Genomic DNA, 24,224 nt, shown 5'->3' on the forward strand with positions numbered 1-24,224 from the left:
GCATTGAACTGAATTATATGGCAGTGTAGACTAAGGGCCCGTTCAGACATTACCTTTATCCCAGGAGCTCTCCAAACAGGAGAGTGGCCAAACACTGTTCCCTATAAACGTGGAAGCAATTCGCATCTTCACATGTTTGTATCTTAGGCTTTTTTAAAAACATACAAACAAACACTGAAGTCCCACAGCAGCCATCTTAAACTCTCGCAATAGCAAGCAACAAACAACAAAATTTTATTTATATACCGCTCTATCTCCCCGAGAGGACTCAGAGCGGTTTCCAAGTAACATCATCAATACATACAAAGAAAACAGCATAAACATAAAATTAACAAGACAATATAAGCATTAAAAATTACAATAGCACATATATATTTAAAATAAATATATATACTAGCTGGGGCTAGTGCAATTTGTAGAGGGCCCAGGAAATTAAGTAGAGTCTATGGCTGTTCATTTCCGGGGTCTAATAGGAAGAGGTAACCTGGGTAATTGGTAGAAAAACATATTGCCATATTCAACAGTATCTGGGGCTGAGCTAGAACTAGTTACTTTCAAAGGCTTGCTTAAACCACCAGGTCTTCAGGCTCTTACAAAAGGAGGGGAGGGATGGGATCTGTCTTATTTCTTTAGGAAGGACATTCCACCACTGAGAAGGCCCTCTCTCTTGTCCCCACCAATCGTGCTTGTGATGGTGGTGGGAGCGAAAGGAGGTCTTCCCCGGAAGATCTTAAAGTTTGCGCTGGTTCATAGAGGGAGATACGATCGCAAAGATAGGCGGGGCCTGAACCATTTAGGGCTTTATAGGTCATAACCTGCACCTTGAATTTGGCTCGGCAGCTTATCGGCAGCTAGTGAAGCTGTTTTAATAGGGGCGTTGTATGCTCCTTATAGTTTGTTCCATTAAGGGACCTAGCTGCCACCCGTTGTACCACAAAGCAGCAAGTGTGAACAATGGAGGCAGAAATACCGAGACCAACAGGTCTGTATCCAGACATCTTCTCAGGTCCAGGGTTTTTTGTTTTTGTTTTTTTGCCCTCAACTAAAGCACGTGATTTAGTGATGTCTGGAACCACCCTAAGATAATCTAGTTCAAATCAGATAATGTGGATTTTCTGCTTTGATAACCTGGATTATCTGGCAGTGTGGAAGGGGCCAATTGCATATCTGACATCTATGAGTAAGAAGGAAGATTTTATTAAGCCAAGCAATTGATAAAATCTCAAATGCTCATATTGCCTTGGTCCATGGCAGAACTGAATTTAAAGAGGAATTACTCATGCAAACAAAATAGGCATGTCTTGAAATATTCTATACCTATAACAAATAAGGGCTTGGTATACAGAGGGGAGGAGGAGAAATTAAGCACAGAGTTTTGTGTGAATGCACTGGCTGATGAGTTCTAACCACTGGGTGGTATTGTGGGGTGGGGGGAGGGGGAGCAAAGTAGGTTGGTGAGTGGTCATCTTGCTCTGGAAATCCTGGTGTTACCATTGAAACATTCAGTGTATGTATATGGATAATTACATATTCAAAGAACTGAAAACTCACCGGACTTATGAAACAAAGGCTACTTCTACACAGCTAATTTAGCCAGAGCAGAATGTGGATTATAGAACTCCAATTCCATACACAGGTATACACAGGCACCCCAGAAACCAGCTGGAAGCTGCAACACAGTCCACACAGATCCACTGATTGTTATGGCCAGCTTGGATAGTGAGGCCAAGGAGTGGCTAGATGGGCCAGAAGAGGAGATGGGGACTGGCAGCTCCCAGGAGTCTGCTATGCCTATTTATTTATTTATTTTATTTATTTACCGTCCCTCTCAGCCCAGAGGCGACTCAGAGTGGTTCACAAATTGGCAACAATTCAATTCCTCAACAATTATAACAAATAAAAACAATCAAGAAATTCTGTTAAAAATAGCATATGATATAAAAAATATAAAAACTGTACAAAGCCTTAAAACATTATCGTAAGCATCTCCATGTCAAATCGTTATTCCATTGCGTTATCAAGTAGTTCCATAGCTCAGCCACTACCAAAGAGGAGCCCTCAATTGAAGCAAACACTCCACAGAAGTTTGTGCAAATCCCTGTAGGTGAAGGTGAAGCAAGTATTTCTGAGCAAGTTACAGAAGAGCTAAACACATCCATACTTCTAGAACATTGATTACAGCAGGTAGGTCTCTGCAAATTTTGTAGATTACCTGAGAAATACTTGAAATATAAAATTATCAGTGCTGTGATTCTCTTGCTGTGGACATCATCATTATCTGGCTTGAGTCCATTGCTTGTTTGCTCTTGTCTTAGGAGCTCACTCTGTTGCTTCCCGGTTTGTTACCTAAGGACTTCTGACTTGGACTTCTGGAAATCTGAATCTTGGCATTGGCGTTTGTTTGTACTTCATGTTTCTGACATTGGACTGTTGATGTAAGCTACCTTACCTGCTCCAGTGTGTTTGTTTGTACTTAGGTCCAAATCAGCAGCAAGGCAGTGAATTTGAGCAGAGCAAGGCAAGTCAGTGAAAATGGGCAGCAGGGGGATCACTGATCCCCTGGGACAGGTAATTGATTAATGGCACTGCTGTCACTTTCCATTTTTTCCTGGCATCCCTCCAGAACACTGGCGGGCATCTTGCCAGGCAAGCGGGGGAGAGCATGCATTCTCTGGTGGCTGTCAAGCTGTGGATCCTGTGAATTCTGGAACCAGTTTGAGGTCATCATCTATGATTAATGTCAACACTTCTTGCCCATAAACCTGTTCTTGTCATATCAATATAACCATCCGTACAATGAAACTAGTTTATCTGAAACTTGTTCTAAACTGACCTATGTGGTCATGTAGATGTGGCTCAGGTCAAATGTTTGAAAGAACTTCAGGAGTAAGGTCCTAAAGCAGGTGATGGCAACAACATTCCTGGCATTCTGGATCCATTTAAATCTGGTTTCAGGCAAGTTATAAGATAAGAATAGGTTTGATCACTTTGATAGGTGATCTACACTTGGAATTTGGCTAAGTGAACAAAGTCCCTATTGGCCTTCCTGGATCTTTCAATGGCATTTGATGTCATCAACTACAGTATCCTTCTGGAATGTTTGACTATTATAGGAGTTGGGAACATTGTTTTTTTGTTGATTCTGGTCTTTCTTGACTGAATGTTGAGGAATTGTTCACAACCTCAGAGTATGCCTACCATAGATGTGGGTGAAACATCAGGAGAGAATGCTTCTGTAACATGGCCATACAGCCTGGAAAACTCACAGCAACATGTTGTTCAGTCTTTTGGCAATTAGCCTGTGTGGTTCCACAGGGATTAGTACTATCCCTTGGAGCCCCCGGTGGCGCAGTGGGTTAAACCCCCGTGCCGGCAGGACTGAAGACCGACAGGTCGCAGGTTCGAATCTGGGGAGAGTGTGGATGAGCTCCCTCTATCAGCTCCAGCTCCTCATGAGGGGACATGAGAAGCCTCCCACAAGGATGATAAAACATGAAAAACATCCGGATGTCCCCTGGGCAATGTCCTTGCAGACAGCCAATTCGCTCACACCAGAAGCAACTTGCAGTTTCTCAAGTCGCTCCTGACACGACAAAAAAAAAAGTACTATCCCTTGTATTTTTCAACATTTACATGAAGTCTCTTGGATAGGTCATCTGGAACTTTGGAGTTGGGTGTCATCAGTATGCTGATGATACCCTGATCTTTACAACCAATGCCAAGAAGGATATGGTGGCATTGAAATTTTGGTTTTTGATTATAGAAAGGTTAAGTCTCTGTTATCTGGAAATCCAAAATACTACAAAATTCCAAACCTTTTGCCACCAACCACCCACATCTGTCATTTTAGATGTCCCAGATGTTTCTGCACTCACCTTCTACCCAGCCAGTGATAGTAGTGGTTGCTCTGGAAACAGCTGCATGCTTGTAGTGGCCCCAATAGCCTCTGTCTTTATCCAGCACAGAGAGAAAGAAACAGAGTCATGAGATGGGGGTGTGAAATTTTCTGCTCTTGCCCTGGCTTCTTTACTAGAAGGGCAGAAAATGTGTTTGTAGCCAGGGAAGTGTCTGGAATATCTTTTTTTTTCAGGGGCTTGGGTAAACAGAGCCTTCGTCCACTTTCCCTTCTTCTCTTTCCTCTGTCAGAGTTCCTTGAGGAAAAGCTCAGTGAACACTGTACATGTGACTAGTCCACTTTTTCCTGTATCCTTCATTCTCTATGCATTTGCAAATACAGGAATTTCAAAATCTGAGAAAGTAAAAAAAAACAAAAACCTGCTGATTCCAAGCATTTTGGATAAGAGTGACTCTATTTGTACTTTTAAAAAAATCACACAAAAGATTCATTGCCTAAAAAGCCCCCCCCCCCCCGCCCCTCCCCAACAGACTATCTAGACTTAATCTAGCAGAATGATTGGCCCAATGCCTCAAGGAAATGCAAGAGCAGGCCCAGTGGCTCAGGAAAATTTATATTCCCAAGCACACATCAATGGGATGATTGGGGGGAAATGTATTTGGTTCATCTTTATTAAGCTGAGAATGCACTTCTCAGTTTAATAAAGATGAACCAAATGCAAATCCATTCAATACACATCTGGGTGCATGCACAATGGATCATATGAAATGTCCTTGCATCTACCTTTTGTTTGATTCTGCAGTTTCTTTTCTCTCCTTCCTGAATGACATCCAAACACTTTTTTTATTCACTTGGCATTGTCTAGTTCAGAGGAAATGCAGTAATTCTTGTCAAGGTCTATAAATGATCTCTTCTCTTTGCATGCACCTGAGTATGGTGCACAGTTTTTAAGCACATTGTTCACACATACCATTGCAGAGGTGCCATGACAAGGAGAGTGGAAGATATAGATGAGGCTGAGTGTGATTTTTTTATGCTCTTGAATTTGTATCCTTTATTATACAAGGAAAGCAGTCCAGCTCTAATGACTGAGGTAAGGAATCAAACGATTTGTCCCTGAATGAATATTTCATCCCAACTGGTAACCTGATCCATTTTGTCTCTACAGTGAGGCTCCATGACAGCATATCAGAGGAAGCGCACCACTATCTGATATTTGACCTGTAAGTAATGGTGGGGAAAATACAAAAATCTTCATATGCAAGTTGGTTATGTAAAATAATGCCCTTTTTCTCAGAACGTTTGAGACAACAAAGTATTTTGTAGGGCTTCCAAAATTCTTAAAACATGAGATGGCAGTGAGTGGTAGGGGTGGGAAGGAATACAGTACTACCCCCAGACCCCTGGAACTGGTATTCCTAATTTTAAGCTGTCCATGTCTCACATAATATGTACTCTCTAAGCATTGTCTAGTTCCTTTAGCACAGTTCTATGCATTCTTGGGCCAGAAGTCCTTCATTTCAGTATGGTTTGCTATTACCCACGATTTTGCATATTCATGTGAAATCAAGGAACATATCCCATGCTGATTTGGAGATTGTACTGTACGTACGTTCTACACCAGGGCCATGTTGATGTCCATCTCTGTTAGATATTATTCTTATTATAGGCCCATTCAACATGTTAGGAAAATAGCAACAAAGAGGCCAATATTTTATGATGGTTTCAGATCTTTGGCTCCCAGCATTGTCTTCCTGTCTTTCCCTTTTGAAGCATTTATCAGGGTAGTAAGGGGGGGGGGGGGAGGAACTAATGGGAAAACACAGGAGAGGTATGAATGGAAGATACTGCCCTCTGGAGCCTTGTAAAATTCTGTAAAGCAGGCAGGATTATTGCAAAATAAAAAGCCTCCTCTGGAAGCCTCTTGCATCACTTTTTGTTAACAGGCAGTTTAAAGAGAATTAACATTCCTCCTTATGCAGATCACTCCTTCTAGCTCCTTAGAGCAAAAATTAGCATGTTTAATGTGGAGTCCCTGGAGGATCTGTAGTTCCTAAATTGTTCTCTAACTCCTGTAAGAAAGCCTGCCTGGTGTGTCAGTTTCTCTTTGTTACTACTTTGAAGTAGGTGCATCTGGCATCCATTTTAGCACTCATGCATCCCCACTTCACCGCTAATGCCACACTCCAGCTGCTTTCTTATCTGACTACTCTTATGCCCTCCCCCCTTTGCTATACAGCGAACAAGGATAGAGTGGAAATGGGGTATTGGGATTCCAAGGAAGCATGTGATTAGACTGGCAAAGATGTATTGCTGTTGGAAAGTTCATATATGAATGTTCCTCGTGCTTAGAATATAGCCCAGATAGCCCTGGATGGTACGCTTGCATGGAAACATTGCTGTTGTCTATTTTGCTCTATTTAGCAGACACCCACTTACAGTTAGTTGTGAAAGGCAAACAAATCAGGATGAACATTTGGGACCAATGTATCCTTGGGATCTTGCAAGTTGAAAAATCTGCTGTGGCAAATACACAATTTCATCTACACCATGGCAAGAAGCAAGATTAATACAGAAAAGAGGGCATAGTGGGGGCAGGTTTGCAGGATGTTAGTAGTGATAGCGCTAAGTACAGTTCAAGCCAGTAAAGGGTTCAATGCCCTGTAGTTCTGTAATGTTACATGATAATAAATTAATATTGACCTCAAAAATAGCCTGGGGACCTGGTTGTGGCACTGCTAGTTAGTAGCCAGCTGCATTAAATGACTGCTGACCGAGAGGTGATGAGTTCGAAGCCAGCCTGAGTCGGAGTGACTCCCGACCATTAATTGTCTAGCTTGCTGTTGACCTATGCAGCATGAAATACAGTTGCATCTGTCAAGTAGGAAATTAGGGTACCGCTTTATGCGGGGTGGCTAATTTAACTAATTTACGACACCATAAAACCTTCCAGCAATGTGCGTTAGAATGAGGAAGTACTCCATCAAGGACTCGGTATCACAAAGTGGACGGTGAAATGGCAGCTCCCCCTGTGGCCAGAATCGAGCATACCCTCATGAAGCTGGAAATCTGGAATGTTAAATTGCCTCTGTGTCTCTCTATATATGTTGCATGTCTAATGGCATTGAATTTTTGCCATGTATATGTGCATTGTAATCCACCCTGAGTCCCCTGTGGGGTGGGAAGGGCAGAATATAAATACTGTAAATAAATAAATAAATATCAGGGCTCACACCCAGGGAACATCTAATTACAGATGCTATGCCACTGTGTTAGGGGGATTTCGAGAACTGAAGCTGATTCTTCTTTCATTTCTTTACAGAGTCACAGGTGGAGAATTGTTTGAAGACATTGTAGCCAGAGAATACTACAGTGAAGCAGATGCCAGGTAGGCATGGGAAGTGGTCAAAATGTCTTGGATAGATGGAGGAGTATGCAACTTCTACAGCTAAGAAATTGCGGGACTAGGAATCTTTCCTATATCACACATCATTTTGTTGTCTAATTTGCTTGCATTGTTTCATGCTCTGTTACATCCAGTTCTTGTGTTAGAATACAATGAGCTGTAACTTAAAAAGGGTTGCTTATTTACTTATTTAATCCAAGTCTTTCATTCAAACAAGAGGAAAAAATAATTTGTGCGATGTACTATTCATTTGCAAAGCAGATTTGAGGAAACATCTGCTTCTACTGCAGCCAAGATTGCAATTGCCCTGTAACAAAGCAAATGCATTATTGTCCTCTGTGTTTTAACTTGGATGGAAATGATACAAAATTGGATTGCAGTAAGTTCTGGGAAAGTGCACATGGGGTCGCTGCTTTAAAACCGAACAGTAAATTAAGAAGGCCTTGCATCAGACAATAAGTTTAATGTGTTTCTTAGCAAACAGCTTTTATTAAGTTGCCTGTGTGCCCAGAAAATTATAGCTGATTGCTTTATTGAAAACTACCTGCCCCAATGTAAACAAAACCATTTCATTGTGCTAACAGCTGTTTTGCCACCTGGGCTTTCATTTTCCCCTTGCCAAATGCCTGCAACACAGCATGTATGCTGCATCAAGATGATATGGTGGGATCTGCTATTATGGGAAAAGTGGTTTATGATCTTGTCATTCCAGCCCGTATTGCTTCTCCTGTAAAAACCTGAGCAGGTTGTTTTCACTCATTGCCTTTGGCAACCAAGTGAGCCCATAAAGCAGTTGTTCTTTTTCTCACAGGAGAGAGCCTGGATGACTAGTTCAGTGTCAATAGCTATTAGGATTATTTCATATTGCTGTGCAAATTGTGTTTTGTGGAGAAGGGGAATTCTCCATGGTGGTTCAAAAAGGATTGGGCAGAGAAGAACCGATGAATGAATTGAATGCTGGAAAACTCTGCCTCAAATGATCTTCAATAATGTGGGATTCCTAGCACTGTGGAATGCACTCCCATAGGGAGCCAAGAGTCAGCTCTTTTATCTCTTTTTACTGATAAGGAAAGACATTTTATTCAAACAGGCCTTTCATCTTTAACTGTGTGTGGTAGATGGGTCTTTTAATGGCATGTATTGTATATTTGTCTTATGTTTTATGTGCATGTTAAATGCTTTGAAATATTTTAATATAATTGTTTATTCCATGATTTTAGGTTTTGTACCATATCTCCTGTTAATTAATTTTAATCCAATCCTATGAACTGTTTTGGGTTCTGTGTTGGGAGGAAATTGGGTTTAATTAATTAAAGTCACTTTTGTGCTTTGTCTCTCTAGCCACTGCATCCAGCAGATCCTGGAAGCAGTCTTACATTGTCACCAGATGGGTGTGGTGCACCGGGATTTAAAGGTAAAAGATTTATATTGTTGGTTAAGATCCAAAAGACTTGTATTGTCAAAGGCTTCCATGGCTGCAATCACTGGATTGTTGTAGGCTTTTTGGGCTATATGGTCATGTATACATGTATACACATGTATACACATGGCTATATGGCCATGTATACACCAGGATTGTGGCGCAGCTGGCTGAGTGTCAGCTGCATTAAGATCACTCTGACCAAAAGGTCATGCGTTCGAAGCCAGCCCGGGCTGGAGTGGGTGTCCAGCCATTGTGTAGCCCGTTGTCGACCTTTGCAACCCGAAAGACAGTTGCATCTGTCAAGTAGGAAAATAAGGTACCACCTTGTGTGGGAGGCTAAATTTAACTAATTTATGAGGCCATAAAGAAAAAAGACTCCGGGGAATGCGGAAGAACTTCATCGGTGTCGTTGATGGATGATGGAAAGCAGCAGCTCCCCCGGCGGCCAGAAAAAACTTAAATAGCCTTGGTGTATTTGTGTGTTAAACGTGGTTTGTCAAACTGGCATTGAATGTTTGCCATATATGTGTTGACTGTAATCTGCCCTGAGTCCCCTGCGGGGTGAGAAGGGCGGAATATAAGAACTGTAAATAAATAAATAAATAAAATGTTCTAGAAGCATTCCCTCCTGATGTATGGCTGGCATCCTAAGAGGTTGTGCGATCCTCACAACCTCCGAGGACGCTTGCCATAGATGCAGGTGAAACGTCAGGAGGGAATGCTTCTAGAACATGGCCATATAGCCCGAAAAACCTACAACATTAAAAAAGACTTATTGCATCTGGCTATAGTCTTCTACAGGAACTCTGTAGCGCAGGCATGGGCAAACTTCAGCCATCCAGGTGTTTTGGACTTCAACTTCCACAATTCCTAACAGCTGTAAGCTGACTGGAATTTCTGGGAGTTAAAGTCCAAAACTCCTGGAGGACCGAAGTTTGCCCATGCCTGCTGCAGTATCTGCTTTACCCAACAAAAAACCATACAGCCCCCCCCCCCCCCAGTTTTTGTTGGACTGCAAGTCCCCACAAACCATGCCAACATGTCCAATAGTGGGGAGTGCTAGAAGTGACAAACAATATTGAGAGTGGGGGAATGATCCCCATCTTTGATTTACTGCATGACTATTGTAGGTATAGAATCACCGAATCACTTCACCTTATGTTTAAAATTCTTTCAGTCAGCAACTTCCAAACTCCAGGTATTTTGGACTTCCAGAATCTCATTGACCAAAGTGTCTTAGGATCCTTCCACACAGCCCTATATCCCAGAATATCAAGGCAGAATATCCCACATTATCTGAGTGTGGACTCAGATAACAAGGGGCACACCCAGACAGCCCCTTTATTGTGGTAGCTTCTGCAATAAAGAAGGGGCTGTCCAGATGACGTCCTGGACAATCCTGAATTAATTTGCTACAAACCAGGAAAATCTTGGTTTGTAGTGAATTAATTAGATAGTGGATTTATTCTGCGCCTCTTAGAAGGCACGGGATGAACCCACTACTTCCGGTGTCCTTCTAGACTGAACTAGATATCTAATGTCATACAGTTCCACTGAATGAATCGAATTTGCATTTAACCATCCATGGATTGAAAATATTCACACACACACTATTCCAAAAAGACAACCTTGTCTATGGCATTTTGAAGGAGAATCATTAACTATGTCATTATAATGGAATAAGCATCCACAGATGTTGGTATCCATGGGCAATCTTGGATTTGGACTCACTGTGTTTGGATTGGGAAGTAGTCAGAAGGGATAAGTGGATATGATATGGTGACTACTTTATATAATGATGTTTTGAAGGGAGGAATTTCAGATAATAAATGTGCATTATATTCATCCTTACCTTTGGGCTGCAGTAATGGAAATGGCAATCCCAATACAATATACCCCAGTCCCACTCTTTGCAATATAGTTATAATAGACCATATTAGCACTGCTGTTTGCCATGCAATTCAAAGCTCTTTTACAAAAAACATACACATTTTCCACATGATGTAAGATGAGTTAGGAAGAACATGAATTTCTGTCTTTGCTGTTTCTTTTTGTCTTGATAGGAATACACGGCTGCCCAGTTACCATCACATGAAACGTCAGGATTTTTATATTGTTTTTGATTACTTTTCCCCACATAAATGTCCCTGACATCCAAGATCATTGGAGGAGGTCCTTCACTCGATCTCACCACCTTATCTGGCATATTCTCTGTATTCTCGATTTACTTCTGAGATGCTAAATAAAACTGGTGTATGGTGTAGACTGTTCCAGTGCTTAATGCCATTTTAATATCCTGAAACAGCCAATAGGGGATGTAAACAGATTGAGTCACAGACACACATGTGGCTAAATGGAAGCAAGAGAGGAAAACAATTCCCATGAGAAATCTCCGCAACCATTTCTTGTTCTCATATTTCTGAAAGGAAACACAGCTTGAATTTACAGATTTAGGACTCTATCCCAGGCAGGCCCGTAGCCAGGATTTTAACCCGGGGGGGGGGGGGGGGCTGAGTCTGAGTGAAAGAGGGTCTACCCTAGCAAACCTTTTGTATGGTTACCCCAATACCCCCATGCATATGGGATCTATTGAATATGGTGATCAGACCATACTCCCCTCCATTTAAAACATAATAATAAAACTCTGGGGGAGAGGGCTTCGGAAATATCCGTTTTCCCAACCTCTGGGCCTGCTGTTCTGTAGTAGAATGGAGGCACTGATTTAAAGAGACAGAACTCCATTGCAGAAGTCCATTGCAGAAGCTAGCGGTGCAGACAGGAAAAACAAAGATATTTTGAAATGTCGGTATTTTGAATGAGTACATTAATTAAAAAAAATTACCATGCCAGGCCCATGAAGCAGGATTTGGAGGGAGAAATGTTAATGCCTGGCCCACAGGAACACCCTTTATTCCCAGTCATTGAAGTGATTCAGTGTGAGCAAATTTGACATTTTTGGGGGGTGTTTTCTTCAGTTATGTCCCAGTTCCTGAGTCCAGAAGATTGTCTTATACTATCTTTTCCTCCCTTTCTTTTTTGGATTCTCAATTGTTTAGAAACTGACTTTGGGGGGGGGGGGAGAGTGTGGGTCCTAAGTGGCTGTTTGGAAGGGCCTTCAGATTTCTGGAACTGGAAGGCTGGCTTCCTCTTTACTGTGTCTTTGTTACTGGTGAAGACCTTTTTATCCCAGCACACTTTGGGGAACATCAACTTTTTATTGTGTTGTGCTGTTTTTATTCTCATATTAAAGTAATATTTAAAATTATTTTGATGTAATTGATAGCTTGTTATAAGAGTGGGTTTTAATTACATTTAATTACATTTGTCTCTGTTTTGTAAAGCATCTTGAGTTACAGTTTAGGAAAAAGGAGGGGTATAAAATAAAGTGATAGATTGTGTTATTCTCATTTTTGCCCTAGAGAAAAAAAGCAGAAAAGCTTAGAAGGAAATCAGAAGTTCTCACAAAAGAACTGGGTAGAATATTACTTTACTTGAACATTTTGTCTCATATTCCTGAATCCATTAATGATGATAGAAAAACAGGCTTTCCAAATGTTGTTGGACTATAACTTCCACCATTCATCACTATTGCTATAATGGCTTTAGTTTATGAGATTGAAGTCCAACAATCTTTGAAGTGCCGAGAGTTATTCACATCTGAGCTAGAGATCTCCTTTAGAAGAAGAACCTTGAATCTGAGCTGTTTAATGAGCTAAATAGGTACCGTGTGTTCTTTCCAGAACATGGCAGTCCTATTATGACATCTCGGTCTCTTTGTGGTTCCTTCTCCTTTGGATTGAGGCAGGAGGATTCAGAACAGTCACAGGCTGGTTCTGCTTTTGTTTGTCTCACTGGAATAACTATAAGTAGCTTGTACCTGGCTGGGGATCAATATGGGCTGTCACCAATATGTTGTCTTGCAGTTTGTCTTGGAATTATTGACCCAGCCAACTGTGTCTGTGCTGGTTACTGCCACTGAAAGATACAACTCAACTCTAACGGTTTTACTAATAAAATGTCTAGTGGATGAGATTTTAGGATCCAGCAAATCAGTGTGGAATCAGCGTGACCCAATTTTCTCCCGTCAGTGCTGTAGGCAATCACAGATCCTCATGTGCTACTGACAAGCTTTCAAGTACTTTACTGGATGTCAAAACACATATCCAAACTTTTCACCAAACCAGTTGTTACACTTCTTGCAGTACCTGAAAATGACATCTCCAAATACTTGCTCTTGAAATGCATAACCCTCCCATTCTATTGTTTAACGTATTCCAGTTTTCCGGAGCAATTGCCATTAAATATTCTATGGGTCCTAGCTTAAAGGACACGTACAACACAATTATGTATTTAGAAGTAAGTCTGTCTTGTGGGCTTTGATGGAGGTTTCATCATCTGACAGGTACTGGACAGTAGGTTATGTTGAACACTATGGAAAGTATGACTGAATAAACATGACTAGTCCTGTGTTGCAAATGTTTTAAAGGTGAAAAAAGTTTCCAACACTGTAAAATTGATTTAGTACATTGCTGTGCACAACAAGAGGATGACATTGCTTTGTACTATTAAAATGTACATGCAGAACATCTTAAATTATTTTTGTAAGGTTTTCCATATCTCCTTAGAGATGCATTCTGGAATTGTTCTGTCTCTGAAATGTCCTATTTTCTGAATAAGCAGAGTGGTAGTGTAGTGTTTGGCTTTCGGTACTCAGTATGTCTCAAATGATTGGTCAAACTGAAATATTTCATGCTGATATCTTGTGCCTGTATTTGGAGTGTGCAAAATGACACAGAATTCCATTCTTTTTCATTCTGTTTTTGTCCCCCCCCCCCCCCCACTACTTCTGTTTTTGGGAAGACTCTTCCAGAAATTGAAACAGATCTGAGGGTTCTGAATTACAAATTCAAACAGCCCCCCTCTAAGGAGTCCCCTTGAGCCCATCAGATGACACAGGGTAACTTCTGCCAAAGCTCCATTGGACTTTGTGCTGGTAGTACAGAGAAGCAGAGCCCAGAGGAGTCAGGTGTACATATGACTCCACATAGAAGAAGCTGGGGAGGAAGTGGGGCATAGCGGGGAAACGTTGTGGGAAGAGATTCCACAATGGTAAGGGAACGGGCGCTATGCTGGCCCACAGTTCCCTCCACTGTACCCCAGCTTTTCAACCTTCATGTGATGAAGTCCTTATTGTGATCCCATGAATATCACAGTTTTTCTTAGGCACAGAATACTCAGAGATGGATTTGCCAGTATGTTACTTTGTGATAAAAGCACGAATTGCCACTCTAAGTCCTCTTTGGGGTGAGAAGGGTGGCACATAAATATTGTAAATACATAAATAATAAAATTTGGGCAAACTCATAGGCTGCAATCTATCTAATCCTCCCTGCATGCAAGCCACTCTACTTTCATCCTACAGATAATGACTTATTATTTTACTTGGTAATGACTGTAAGAAACCACAGTCTAGATTTCTATTATTTTATACACACACACACACACACTAACTGTACCTGCCACGCGTTGCTGTGGCCAGCCTTCCCTCCCTCCCTCCCCCCCTCTCTCTCTTTCTTTCTTTCTCTCCTTCGCTCCCTCTTTCCTTCCTTCCTTGATTCCTTCCTTCCCTTATTTTCTTTCCTTCTCTCCTTCTTTCCTTCTCTACCTCGTTCCTCTCTTCCTCCCTTTTTGTTTTCCTTCTCCTTTCTCTCCTTCCTTCCTTTGCTTTTTGCTTCCATCCTTCCTTCTCTCTTTACTTCCTTCTCTACCTCTTTCCTCTCTCCCTCCATTTTTCTTTTCCTTCCTCTTTTTCACCTTTTTTCCTTCTCTACCTCCTTCCTTCCTTCCTTCCTTCCTTCCTTCCTTCCTTCTCTTTTACCTTCTTTCTTTCTTTCCCTCCCTCTTACTCTCTGTCTTTCTTTCTCCTCTTCCTCACCTCCCTCTTTCTTCCCTTTTTATGTATCATCATTTAGCTTTTCTGGGTTTTTAAAGTCCTTTCAGCTGTGTTTTTAAGGGTTTTTATGAGTGATGGTCACTCGTTGCCCTGATGATAGGTGTATTGTGTCCAAATTTGGTGTCAATTCGTCCAGTGGTTTTTGAATTATGTTAATCCCACAAACAAACTAGATATATATAATATAATATAATAATAATAGTCATAATTTTGACTATTGCACTGCAACTTTACTCACCAGTTATATGTGAAAAGTTCACAAATGACAATTTTCCAGCTAAAGTGAATTGGAGGGAAGAGAACTGCATAGTATAGATGGACATTGGAAAAACTCTGCTGGCTTTTGCCTATGGCAGTGCAGCTTTTCTCACCATTATTTTATATGTGAAAAGTCCACAAATGACAATGTTCCAGCTAAAGGGTGTTGGAGGGAAGATAACTGAATGGTATAGATGAACACTGGATAAACTCTGCTGGATAAAGACATATGACTGATATCCAAATCTCACATCCTGTTCTCTGCAGAGCCCATCCAAATGCATCAGATCATGAGAGCAAAAGCCTTCTATCACTATTCTTTATCAGCTGGAATTCATAAACCTATTGTCAACAAACCTGGGGCAGAATATATGCACTACTTGTAGTAGCATTGATATGCTGTCCTCTGTGAATTTGTCCTCATCCCATTAAAGCTCTCTGGCCATATTACCACATTTTGGTAGTACGTGCATAGGCTTACAGTGGGCAGTGTAAATAAACACTTTCCCAAATTAAACATAATATTAACTTTTCTTTAATATCAAACATCCCCAATAATTACACACACACACATAGCAAAGATTTTTAAAACACTGTAACATTTTTCACAGTAGAGTTGGGGTTGGCTGGTTTTTATGACCCTTCTCCTGGTTCTTCATTAGTATTGATATGAACTGACCATTGCTCTACATGGTTTTTCAAGCTCAGAGGCACCTTAAATGTAATAAACTACAATATGGATAGATTAGTTTTTGCATCCTTTCATAATTATTTCTACCACTAAACTTGCCCTTTTCGCAGCTGGCGCACAGTGGTTCATCATTTCCATTTGGAGGGCTTCCCAAAACCCAACACTCTCTTCCTTAATTAGTTATGAGACTCATGGGGCTTCTGCAAAGTTCTTTTTTGCTCTAGTAGCTGATGTGAGGACATGTATACAAGTATTTATCCATCATTTACACTGAATCTTATTTACCATTTCACTGGAAATGCTCAAAGATCCAGGTATTCCATTTTTGCTTTCAGAAAAGGTGAGAGAGCAGATTTTCTGAGACAGCAGAAATTTGAATTCATATTCTTAGAGATACAGAAGTGTTCTGCAGCCCCTTCATTTCAGTCAGACTCTGTTGTCTGGATGTTGGGATGTTTCCTCTGTCCATTTCCTTGATTGATTGCTTTGTTTTCTTCCCTTTTCTTTTGCAAGCCTGAGAACCTTCTTCTGGCATCTAAACTGAAGGGAGCTGCTGTTAAATTGGCTGACTTTGGCCTTGCCATTGAAGTGGAAGGGGAGCAGCAAGCTTGGTTTGGTAAGTGGGAGAAATGCTGAGCTTTGAAGAATGGTACAACTCCATCATCCCATTTTTGCTCATGTGTCAACAATGAATAAGAGTGTTTTGATTTTTCTGTAACTGTCAGGTGTATTAATGACATACAGTCACTGCTTTCCCCAGTTTGCCAACCTGCAAAGCTCTAGGACTACAACTCTCCTTTCCCCCAATTTTTAGTGAGTTTTCAAAAACATACAACTTTAAAAAACCCAAATAAAATAGAATAAGACAATGGGAAAAATACTAAAACACTCCCCAAGTTCTTCCTCCTCACAACTTCCCCCACCCTTGTAACCCTACCATTTAAAAATATGAAAAAAAAGAAAAGAAAGAAAGATAGAAGTAATTAAAAGCACAGTTAACTTCTCCCCTTCCCCCTCAAGTCATGGTATCTATTAGAATGCTATAATGTACTTATATTCTAATTGCTTCAATATCTACTAAATATAAACAGAGTTAAAATGAATACCTGCCCGCAAGTGATATTAATACAATTTAAACATTTTTTTAACTGAAATTCAGTTTTTGTAATTTCATCTTTTATTTCCCATCTCACTATCTCCCTGGATTTTTTTCCTTTTAATCTAGATTAATTTTACTGTATTCCAACATTTTAAACATAATACTTGTAGTATTTTGCCCTTCATTTGAAATGTTCTTATTTATCAATCCACCCACATTAAAAAAATCAAAATTCTATTTTAATTCTTCCAGAGTTCTGTTTGTTTATCCATGTCCCTTCCCAATGTTTTCTTGTGTAGCAGACTATCCCACTTACCCACTAAAATCTTTATACTAACAGTTTGGATATTTTAACTGTAGTTCAATATCTTTTATATTTTATCTCAAAATCCCCTCCCCATTTTTTCCCTTTCAATCAGGATGACTCTTACTATATTTCAACAATTTTCTATAGATCACCTTACAATATTTTCCCCTTCGTTCTCACTGTGCTTATTTCATCAATCCACCCCTCTCATAAAAAAGGAAGCCATTGTGTTGTCGAAAAACAGCCCGGAAAACTCACAGCAACCCAAGGAAGCCATTGTTTTCTTTTGATTCATCCAGAGTTTTACATTTTCTCTTTGAACAACAGACCATCCTTAAATTAACAATTTGACAATTTAATTTTAACACCTTAATCAAACCAAGATCCCATACCGTTTAAGCAGTTTGTCTGTTTGAGCAAAACTTGAAATCTTAAACATTTCACTCCCTGTGGTTCTGTATGGAATTCTTTGCTTTTCTTCAGTTTGAAGACAATTCTACATCCATTTTTCTTCTTTGTTGGAATTTGTCAATTTCACTCCTTCTGGTTCATTTGTTACCTCCTTTCAAGCTGACAATTCTTGATCAGTGTGATGTGCTCAAATTTTTCTTCCTTCTCTCTCTTTTTGTTATATTTCTTGCTTTTTTCTGTAATTTGTTTTGTGACTCTAAAGATTTGTTTATTTTCAGTTATTACATCTTTAAGCTTCTACTTAATGCTAGCTTCTGTTTAAAAAAGCTCTTTTTAAAGCTCCCAATAGTATTTACAAAATCTGTATTTGTGACATCGTCCAGTGTTCTTCATACATAACAGAAGCAGAGACTGGAAGGAGTTAATTACATACTTACTACTCACCAACAGAGGACATACATTAGTTGCTGTTGAAATGTCCTTATCTTTGCTTGGAATGTGAACTGTTTATTCCCATAGAAATTTTCTAGTCTTTATAATCCCGAATACTTCCACTTTATCTTTTATCTTCTTTAGTCTTATACAAATATTGAGACAATGTTTCTACACCTGTGGAATGATTTATTTTTCTATAATAAGAACTAAAGACCTCATCACATTAAGAGTCCTAATGCAGGCAACAATGGGGGGATTTGCATTGTGGCAAACCCATGGGTCATTGGGGAATCCATCACCCTGTGCCCTGCAGCACCCGCAGTGCTTTCCTCATCACATGGGGAAGGTGCTACTGCTTGGCTTCTTCCTGCGCTGTCTCAGTTGCCAGCAATGAGAACATGGGAAGCCTCTTGTGCCCTCTTTGCTCCATTGTAGGATGCTCCAGCATAGTTCAGGGATGGAGTCCCGCCGGAAGTATCTTTGTGTCATTCGATGTGATCCGGCGGGCTCTGTCCCTGAGTTGTGCTTGAAGCATCCTATGATGAGTAAGAAAGCCCATGTGATAAAGTGGTAAGAGGCATTAGTTTTTGACAACATGAAAATTGTTGTTACCTCAAGGACTCATAGAGGCGCCAGTCAAATTTAGTTAGAGTTATTTTAAGAAGTAAAACAAAAGCACTTGCTTCAATTTAAGGAGGTTCCCAATCTGTATTCTTTTATGTTGATTTGTGAAGCCAATGGAAAGCGGGAGCGGGGGGGGGGGGGGGGTTAGAGCTTGAGCAGCATAAATGATGGGGTAGATTTTCAGATAGGCAAGATGGCAATGTGATCCCCTTGTCTTTTCTGTGTCCACTACTCCCTGTTGGATTTCTTGGGGGCATTAAAAGAAATATTGACAGGTAGACAATCAATTAACTTTCTTCTATTCCTAGAATAGCTTTTTGGATCTCAAAACCCACCTTTTTTCTGTAGACTACGTCTCTCCCACTTTGAACTAAAGTGAGAGAGAACTTTCAATCTTTAAAACCTCCACAGCTCCCCATTTTTATAGCTGAAAACTGCTGGAAGGTATTGATTTGGGGAAGGCTTTTCCCAAGCACAGTCTAAAGTCTGTCTTGAGGAACTGGCAAAGACTTTGAACAGGTCTTTGCCAGTGAGGTGGCCATTGACTCTGAGGGTGTTCACCTGCAATTATAGAAGTGGCTCATTGTGCATGAGGCAGACAACACAATATTCTACAATGACCAAAAAAGGAAGTTAGGATGGTATAAGTCTGGTTTAAGCTATCATAATTCATCAAGAGTTGTATCTCCCCCCCCCCCCCCCACTCCAAAAATGAAAAAGGTTTAGAGCCTTAGATTATATCTGCTTTTTGTTTCTTTGTGGGTTACTTGCACCATTTTCCATCCAGCCTGAGAGGTTGTATAGTGGCAATTAGGTTCATGTGCTCCTCCAGATATTGTTAGATGATGGTTCCCGTGTTCACTTACCATTGGCTGTGCTGTCTACGGAAGCTGCAGTCCAATGTCTGGAAAGCCTAAATATTCTTCATCTTATTAAATAGATAGTGCTGCCCCGCTGTAAATCAATATTAATTTTATTATTTCATTTTCCTTGTTCCTCCCTTGAATCACACATGCGCACACATACACACCATCACCATACCTCAGAACATGTCATTCAGAACATAGGATTTCCATTCTTTCTTTAAAAATATTTCTGTTTTGGATATTTGCATGCTCTTCCTAATGTTCTAGATGAAACCTGATGTTGCACACCAAAGCTGGAGATGCACCTTTGAACCCAAAACCACACCAGAGTTCTTATAAGCAAAACAGTTTATTGAAGATTAATATAGCTTTAGCCAAAAGGATAAAATACTTCTTAAAAAAGTAATAGTAAAATGTCCATAAAAACAGTCAGTTGAACAAGGTAAGTAATCCAGTCAGCATGAAAGTCAGGAAGCAGGAAGACCCCAAGTCCAGTACACAAATCCATAGAAACCAGAGACTGTAAGTCCAAAGTAGTCCAAGAAATCAAAGTCCCACAAAGATACAGGATCAAACTTGAGCAATTAAATCCAAAGACATGAACATGGATCCAAGGCAGGAAACATACAGGAATCTCAGCATGAACATGAAGGCATGAATACCAGGCATGGAGCACAGTTGCACTTCAAATCCAAACATTGGTCTCACTAAAGATTAGAGTTTCATAGGCCCTATATTTATTCACAAAACCACGGCAAAACCATTCCATTTCCCTTGGGAAACCTCTCCCTGACCCCTCTTCTCTCTCAATCTTTTGGATCCTCTCCTCACTATTTCCAGGTGGCAATGTTGATATATCTGACTCCTTCTGTCAAAGACTATCTCCCTCAGTTTGCCACTTACTGTATTCCTTTCTCATTCTGACCTTGACTGCTCAACATTTCCCTCAACCTCCTTGTCTGCCTGCACAAAAGCATATTTCGCCTGCTGGCTAACTATCCCAGAATCCTTAGTTTCACTCTTGCTAACAGCACTCTCTTGACCAACATGCCCATTTCCAAACCCCTGAGAGTCAGCAAGAACTTGATCATGTAACTCAGACATTGAAACCTCTGCAGGTTTCAGGCAAGGAATCCTCTCCAGAACCTTGATCATTTTCCTCAGGAGCCTGAGGCAAAGAAACAATTACAGGCTGAACCCCTACACCTGACAATATCTGTAGTGGGAAACAATGTAGAAAATTTTGAAGAGTGAGAAATATCAGTGAGCACATCTGCATACCCAGAGAGGTTAAGAGTGATCAACCTAGCTACTTGAATAAAATAACAAAATAGCAGGAATTCTGTTTGTTAGTTCCAGCTTGAATGGAAACCCATTAAACCAATTTCTAAATAGTGAGTCAATACATAGGTAAATCCACATGATTCAATGGTTCTATTCTAATCAGGGCTAACATTAGATTTAGATCTTGATGGAATAATGCACCATATTAATGCAATATTAGACAAAAATGTGATAAGCTGCAGGGGAATTTCTAGATATAAAATATGTACAGTATAACCTCTTTGTCCTTGTGATCAGTGTCTGTGGTTTCATGTATTCATATCCAACAAAATCTGTTCTCTCTAGTCATCTTTTAGGTCCTCCAATGCAATGTTATGTTTTTCTTGAATCAAAAGTCCTTTATTTCAATAGGGTTTGCTATTATCTATGATTTCATGTATCCACATGAAATCCAGGAACATAACCCCCATGAATACAGGATCATGCTGTAGTAGGAAAAGGTAAAGGTTTTCCCCTGACATTAAGTCCAGTTGTGTCCAACTCTGGGGTACAGTGCTCATCTCCTTTTTTACGCCAAAGAGCCGGCGTTGTCCGTAGACACCTCCTAGGTCATGTGGCTGGTATATGAGCTATATTTGAAGCACAGGAAAACACAGAGGAGGATGCATTACTTGAGAGTGGAGTTATAAGTGAGAAGAAATTGGATTTGGGGATGAAATGCAATATAGAATATTTTAAATTTAATAATATGTTACTTATTCCTGTATTTATATTCCTGAAATATAATCCTGTACATGTCTACTCAGAAGCAAACTTCATGAGCGAGGTAACAGTGTACAAAACTGCATCCTCAAAGTAGCAATGGCTTGGCTCAAAAGTGAATAACTTGAATTAGAGATAGTTGTCTTATTCTGAACTCCTATATAGCCCATAGGCTTGGATAATTATTTTTAGTAATTCTTTGGTGGTTTCATAAATAAGTTGTTGCAAACCTTATAATCAAAAAGCAGATCCATAAGGCAAAGGTTATTTTTTAAAGCTTGTCTAATTATTTCTTAAGGGGCTGAACAAATACATCATTGAAACTAATGCAGTGTATCCACCATCTGTGTTTTCTCGGCATTTATGTAAAGGATGTGGGGGTTGTGTATAGCTGAATTTTAGGGCATTTCAAATCTTAGTATTTTAACATAGCCTTCATTTCTGAAAAATGCACCCACCCTGATTTACAATTAATTGAGCCCCCTGATTTCACTCATTCCTTGTAGCCAATATGTTTAGTTAAGTCCCCCTCTGTTTTGTAGTGGCCAACACTTGCAAATAAAATATGAAATGAATAAAGTACTTGGGTTTCTCTTACTTAGTTAATGACATTTATTTAATTATTTTATTACAGTTTTTCTTGAAAACAGTGATTGAATCCTGAATGTGGTTTAAATAACTCATGGTAACTTGAAGTTATAAATGCAATATAATTAGATCATCACATTTCTGCAGTATGAGCAGTAGACACAGGGAGTTAAAGTAGCACATGCCTTAAATACATTTTGCAGATATATGTTGTTAGAGGAATGGTCATAGCTCTGCAATACAGTACATGCCTTTCCATACAGAAAGTTCTCAAAGGATCTTTAGTAACAAGGCTAGAAAGCATATTGGTCACAATTCCTTATCAGGAGATGTGCTACATGATAATATTATGATGGCATCCCATTTAACTCCCCAACCCATCTTTTCTCAGTTGCTGCCTCCCAACATTTATTATTTATTTATTTCGAGTACTTCTACCCTGCCCTTCTCAACCCCCGGGGGGGGGGGGGGACTCAGGGCGGCTTACAAAAAGGCACAATTCGATGCCTACACAAAATACACATACGTATAAAATAGCAGTTAAAACAAGTATCACAGTTAAAACAATCGGTACATAACACAATCAATAGCCATTTCCCAATCAGTGGAGTGTGAAGGGAGCACTAATCAAGCATCTAGTCCATTTCAAGGGCCCTCCAGAGTAGCCCCAAAGGTCCCTGCAAATGCTTATCAAAATATGTTTAGTAACAGGAAAACAGCTGGACATTTATCTGCTGCCCCCCCCCCTGCTCTCCAACAACCAAAATATAGCTGATTTCTGGGGAGGGGAATGCAGTTGAGAACAGGTGGGTTTGGTTGGGGTGGTTCATACAGTAGGTAATTCCACATCAACCTAAAATTAAGTTGTGGTGGTTTTGGCATGATTTTTGTCATCATAGTTCACCAACAGAATAATAATCATCATCCTTGTTCTTTCTTTATACCCTTCCTCCCCCCAAAGTAGTACAATATAGTTAAAATATACAAAAAGTCAGCATTAAATTAAACTAGTAATATGAAAACAATTTAATACATATAAACTATTTGAAATTAGTAAAAAAAAAAAACCAAAAACAACCCCAGTATAGTTGTAACAACACCACACCCTCCTAGAATCTTCTTTTTTTTAAAAAAAAAAGTTCTAAAAGTCTGTTAGGATACAAACCATAGTCTTGGCAGAAGAGGTGCCATATTCAGATAAATCCAAATGCACGCAGCTGGAGAAGGCTGACCAAGGCCATTTTTTTCAGAGTGGAATGGAGAGGTGGCAAAATAGCTTATTACAGTTCAGATGTGGCTTTTCTTCCATTTTGATACCACTCAGCAGAACCATATTATTGCTTTGAAAATCACAGGCATGATGCCAAGGATGCCTTTTCTTTCCATATAAAGGCAGTCCCCAAGTTACAAACAAGATAGGTTCTGTAGGTTTGTTCTTAAGTTGAATTTGTTTGTAAGTTGGAACAGGGACATTTTAAAAGTGTAACTCCATCTCCAGATTCATCTCCCCCCCCCCGCCCCCCTCTCTCTATGGATCTCATAGAATACGATTAACATGCTTGTGGTGTTTGTTTTGCTGCATGGATCCCTGTTCAGAAGATTTCACTTCACTTTCTGTTCCTGTTGTCCTACCTCTGTTCTTATCTATGAGTTTTTGTAAGTCAGTTGTTTGTAACTCAGGGACTGCCTGTAAATAATTGTCTGAACGGCTGCTGCCAGCTCCATGTGAGCCCTTAACTATGAACCTGTTTGCCCTTATAGAGCTAAGTTGAGGGAATGCTTGGGATCTGAATACCTCACTTTTCACAGATATTCTATACTATCTATTTAATATATTTTTATCAATAAAATTATATTTTTAAAAGTTTTCACAGATATTCAGAGCTGCCTTAGAAATCCTTGAAACCATCCACTCTGAGCAATCTCCACCCACACTCCCCTTCTCTTCCATTGCTCCCTGCTCCTTAACTCTCTTCTTTTCCTGTCTTACCTGACAAATTGACTCCTGGCCAAATTCCTCTCTATCGCCTGTTGATAATAGAATCATCCCTCCATATCCACAGATTCAGAATCTGCAGTTTGAAAATATTTTTAAAACACCCAAAAGCAAGCCTTGATTTTCCATTTTATATTATGAGCATCATTTTTCTATACTATTCTATATAATGGGATGGGCATCCACAGATAGATAATCTACGGAAGGTCCTGGAACCAAATGCTAGTGAATACCAAAGGCCCACTGTATTCCCTTCCAAGTCCTG

General features: G+C 40.0%; 1 protein-coding gene across 3 annotated transcripts in view; it reads left to right on the plus strand.

The window, feature by feature from the left end:
- Positions 1-24,224, plus strand: part of CAMK2A (calcium/calmodulin dependent protein kinase II alpha) — a 173,310-nt gene that overhangs the window by 95,119 nt on the left and 53,967 nt on the right. For all 3 annotated transcript variants that reach the window (XM_060765445.2, XM_060765443.2, XM_060765444.2), the window contains exons 4-7: positions 5,025-5,079; positions 7,179-7,244; positions 8,604-8,676; positions 16,101-16,203. In XM_060765445.2, coding sequence (XP_060621428.1) covers positions 5,025-5,079; positions 7,179-7,244; positions 8,604-8,676; positions 16,101-16,203 — 297 coding nt within the window. The remainder of the gene's footprint in view (positions 1-5,024; positions 5,080-7,178; positions 7,245-8,603; positions 8,677-16,100; positions 16,204-24,224) is intronic.

This window comes from Anolis sagrei, chromosome 2 (genome assembly GCF_037176765.1).
Source record: "Anolis sagrei isolate rAnoSag1 chromosome 2, rAnoSag1.mat, whole genome shotgun sequence".
NCBI lineage: Eukaryota > Metazoa > Chordata > Lepidosauria > Squamata > Dactyloidae > Anolis > Anolis sagrei.